The sequence below is a fragment of the Physcomitrium patens genome, chromosome 25 (assembly GCF_059467195.1).
Source record: "Physcomitrium patens ecotype Gransden chromosome 25, ASM5946719v1, whole genome shotgun sequence".
In the NCBI taxonomy this organism is placed as follows: Eukaryota; Viridiplantae; Streptophyta; class Bryopsida; order Funariales; family Funariaceae; genus Physcomitrium; species Physcomitrium patens.
In genome coordinates this window covers 6,110,078-6,112,948 of record NC_143434.1, presented here as the reverse complement: position 1 = coordinate 6,112,948, position 2,871 = coordinate 6,110,078, and the positions used below count along the sequence as shown (strand labels likewise).

General features: G+C 39.1%; 1 protein-coding gene across 1 annotated transcript; it reads right to left on the bottom strand.

Moving 5' to 3' along the window:
* Window positions 1-890: 890 nt before the first annotated feature.
* On the bottom strand, window positions 891-2,568 carry LOC112277217 (protein FATTY ACID EXPORT 6). The gene is made up of 3 exons (XM_024509296.3): window positions 2,225-2,568; window positions 1,381-1,468; window positions 891-1,136 (listed from the first exon to the last, which is right to left on the bottom strand). The coding sequence occupies exons 1-3, from the start codon at window positions 2,421-2,423 to the stop codon at window positions 1,064-1,066; spliced, it is 360 nt and encodes a 119-aa protein (XP_024365064.1). The 5' UTR covers window positions 2,424-2,568; the 3' UTR covers window positions 891-1,063.
* Between the last annotated feature and the right edge of the window lie 303 nt (window positions 2,569-2,871).

Below are 2,871 nucleotides of genomic sequence, written 5' to 3'. Positions count from 1 at the left end.
AATATATATATATATATATATATATATATATAGGAAAATGTTTAAATTACACCCATTTACTAAATTGACCCACCCCATTATTACCATCATAAGAAAAATGGATTAACTCTAAAAACCATCATTACAATCATGGCCTTCATTTCCACCCTCTCATTCTTTCTATTTTTAGTCTTCATCATCCTAATCTTCTTTTGTTTTTCTTTCATTCTACACAATAGGATGGAACAACAAGATATAACAATTTAACTTTTTCCTATACATATCATTTAGTAATGGATGGATTATTATTAATATTTTCTTATATATATATATATATATATATATATATATAATATCTTTTATTCATTCCTACAATTAAAAACATGTCTAATAATATTTATTCATCAATTGGATGCTTTGTGTGAAAAAATATAATTTGAAAGTTTGGACTTTCAAACTTTCTATGCAATCAAAGAATCAACTTTTTTTTAACTAAAAGAATGTACTAACATAAGAATAACTCAAGAATAGTTTTTGACTTGAAATCTAAAGAATATTTAGTATTAACATATATGTATTGATATGTTTGATACAAGTGTGATTTAGATTATGCAGAGTTGCTTAGAACTTACATTTCACATTATAAAATTCAATGTTAAAAACATAAAGCATATAGAAAACATTCGATTCAATTACATTTACAAACAATTTTAAAATTGTACTGATAAAATGTTCAAATTCATTTTAGTATTCCAAAGGAATTACATATTAAAGAAACAAGTAGACTAACCATTCAACATAGAAGTCACTTCATATTTATTCCTCACAGAACTTCCATTTCATTGACCACACAATTCAATTCATGCAGCAACCGACAGCCAGAACTCCGTTAAATCAGCTCACAAAACATGGGCAATCAACAAACCTCAGCTCCCACTTCCATTACAACAATCTAACCTAAGAAACTTACACCATGGAGTTACATTGTATGCCAATATGGGCCTTTATAACAAACCCAGGAGCCCCTCAGATTGCCAATTGACTTAACAATCTACAATAACCAAGAAGCATGAAGAAGAAATGCTCACGCTTCTTTCTTAATAATGCGGTTACCTCCTGTGGCCACCTTGTACAGGTAGAAGAGCGACATGATTCCACTGCACCCACCAAAGCCATATCTCAGTACTAGAGATATTCTAAATATCCTCATGACAATCCATATATTATTAACATAAATAGGACCTTTTGGTCTGCGTTGTTCTTTAGACTATGGATAGCTTCAATACATGGCCCAAAGATGTGTTTCGTAAGGTTTAGGGTTTCACACAAGATGCCGAGTTCAATGCTGGATTCGTTGCTGAAGAAGTAAAGCAGACTAGGTGGTGGCCAGAAGATTCGTACCTCAACGCAGCCACCATGCCGGCAGGCATAAATTTGGAGGTGACCATAAACCGTTGTCCCATAACCCACGTCAAAGCCACAGCCACAACTGCAATTCGGGGTGAACAACCAATTATGAAGAATACCCGGAGCTATGCACAACGTTGAAATGGAACTGAAAAGTTGCAATTCATTATTCTTTGTTCTAGATTTGTGTTACTGTAGACTTTTTTCATGTGATATGGCTCAACTACTCCTGATTCGAACAAAAGGGAGGCCCCAACCGCTGACACAATCATAGCAACCTTAATGAACTATTGCCAGGCTCTATGGCAGTTTAGTATTGCTTTCGTCATCGTTCTATTTCTCGAGTCCGCTAAGGTCACGATGATCTCTAAGCAGATACCCTCGTGAAGGCCATGACGCCATACCACATAAAATATTGACACCCCACAACTCTATGGATGCCAGATACCGACGTCAAAATCAATAGAGGTAGAACAATCTTACCCTAAACACATCAAACAGAGGAAAGGGGCTACTGAGGGATCAGCACTAGTGAGTGCTGACTGCGTTGACTGATGATCGCTTACCATAAGCTTCTTCAAAATAACGTCTCATGAACTCTACGGACACCAAAAGCATCAATTTCGAATGCAAATTGACCTTCTAGAATCAAAAAAGAGCAGCACTAGAATTCGAGCATTCTTTCCGCCACAGTATCGCACAGGGAATACTTAAAATAGTTACAGGATATTGTCCCAATGTCGATCTTCGAATAACATTAAACAAGCAGCACTCTTCATAAAGGGATGAAAGGCCTCAAAAAAACACACGTGCAATACACAGTTGAAAACGTCAGTACCTGTTTCAAGGAATAGAGCCAAACTGGACTTGGACCCTCGCAAGTAGTCTTGGTGGCTCTTGTACGCGGCGAGAAGGAGCAATGCGCCGCTGCCCACGCCACCCATCAACGACGTCGTGCTACCCTTCCTGAGAAACCCGAACAAACCCCCGAACAGCACCAAAAACCCATAGGGATACGTGAAGCAGAAATCGTGCATTCTGACCGTCGGGTCGTACTCTGTCGCCTCTTCGCTAGATCCAAATCCCGAACCCTCGCAAAGCTACAATCCCCACGATTTCAAACCAGCAGAGCGCGGAAACTCAGAGACGAGCAAGAAGAGTTGGGTCGCAGGATTGCGGTGCTCCGTTAGCAGATGAAGACGATGCGCATTGAAGCCACTGATTATGTTGTTTGTCCGTGAAGGATTGATTGCGGCGAAGGATCCTCCGTCTTGGTCAAGGGTGGCTGGCGTTGTCGCCATAGCCGTAGCCACAGCCAGACGACACCGGTCCCAAGCAGCCCCCATTCAGAGCTTTGACTTCGGCCATAGTAATAGCCACATCCATAGATAAATGAATAATGGACGGGAGTGCAGACGGATGGATGTGCGATGGATAAATACGTAACTAGTTTCTATCTTTTGGGTTCATTACTAATGAATGTTA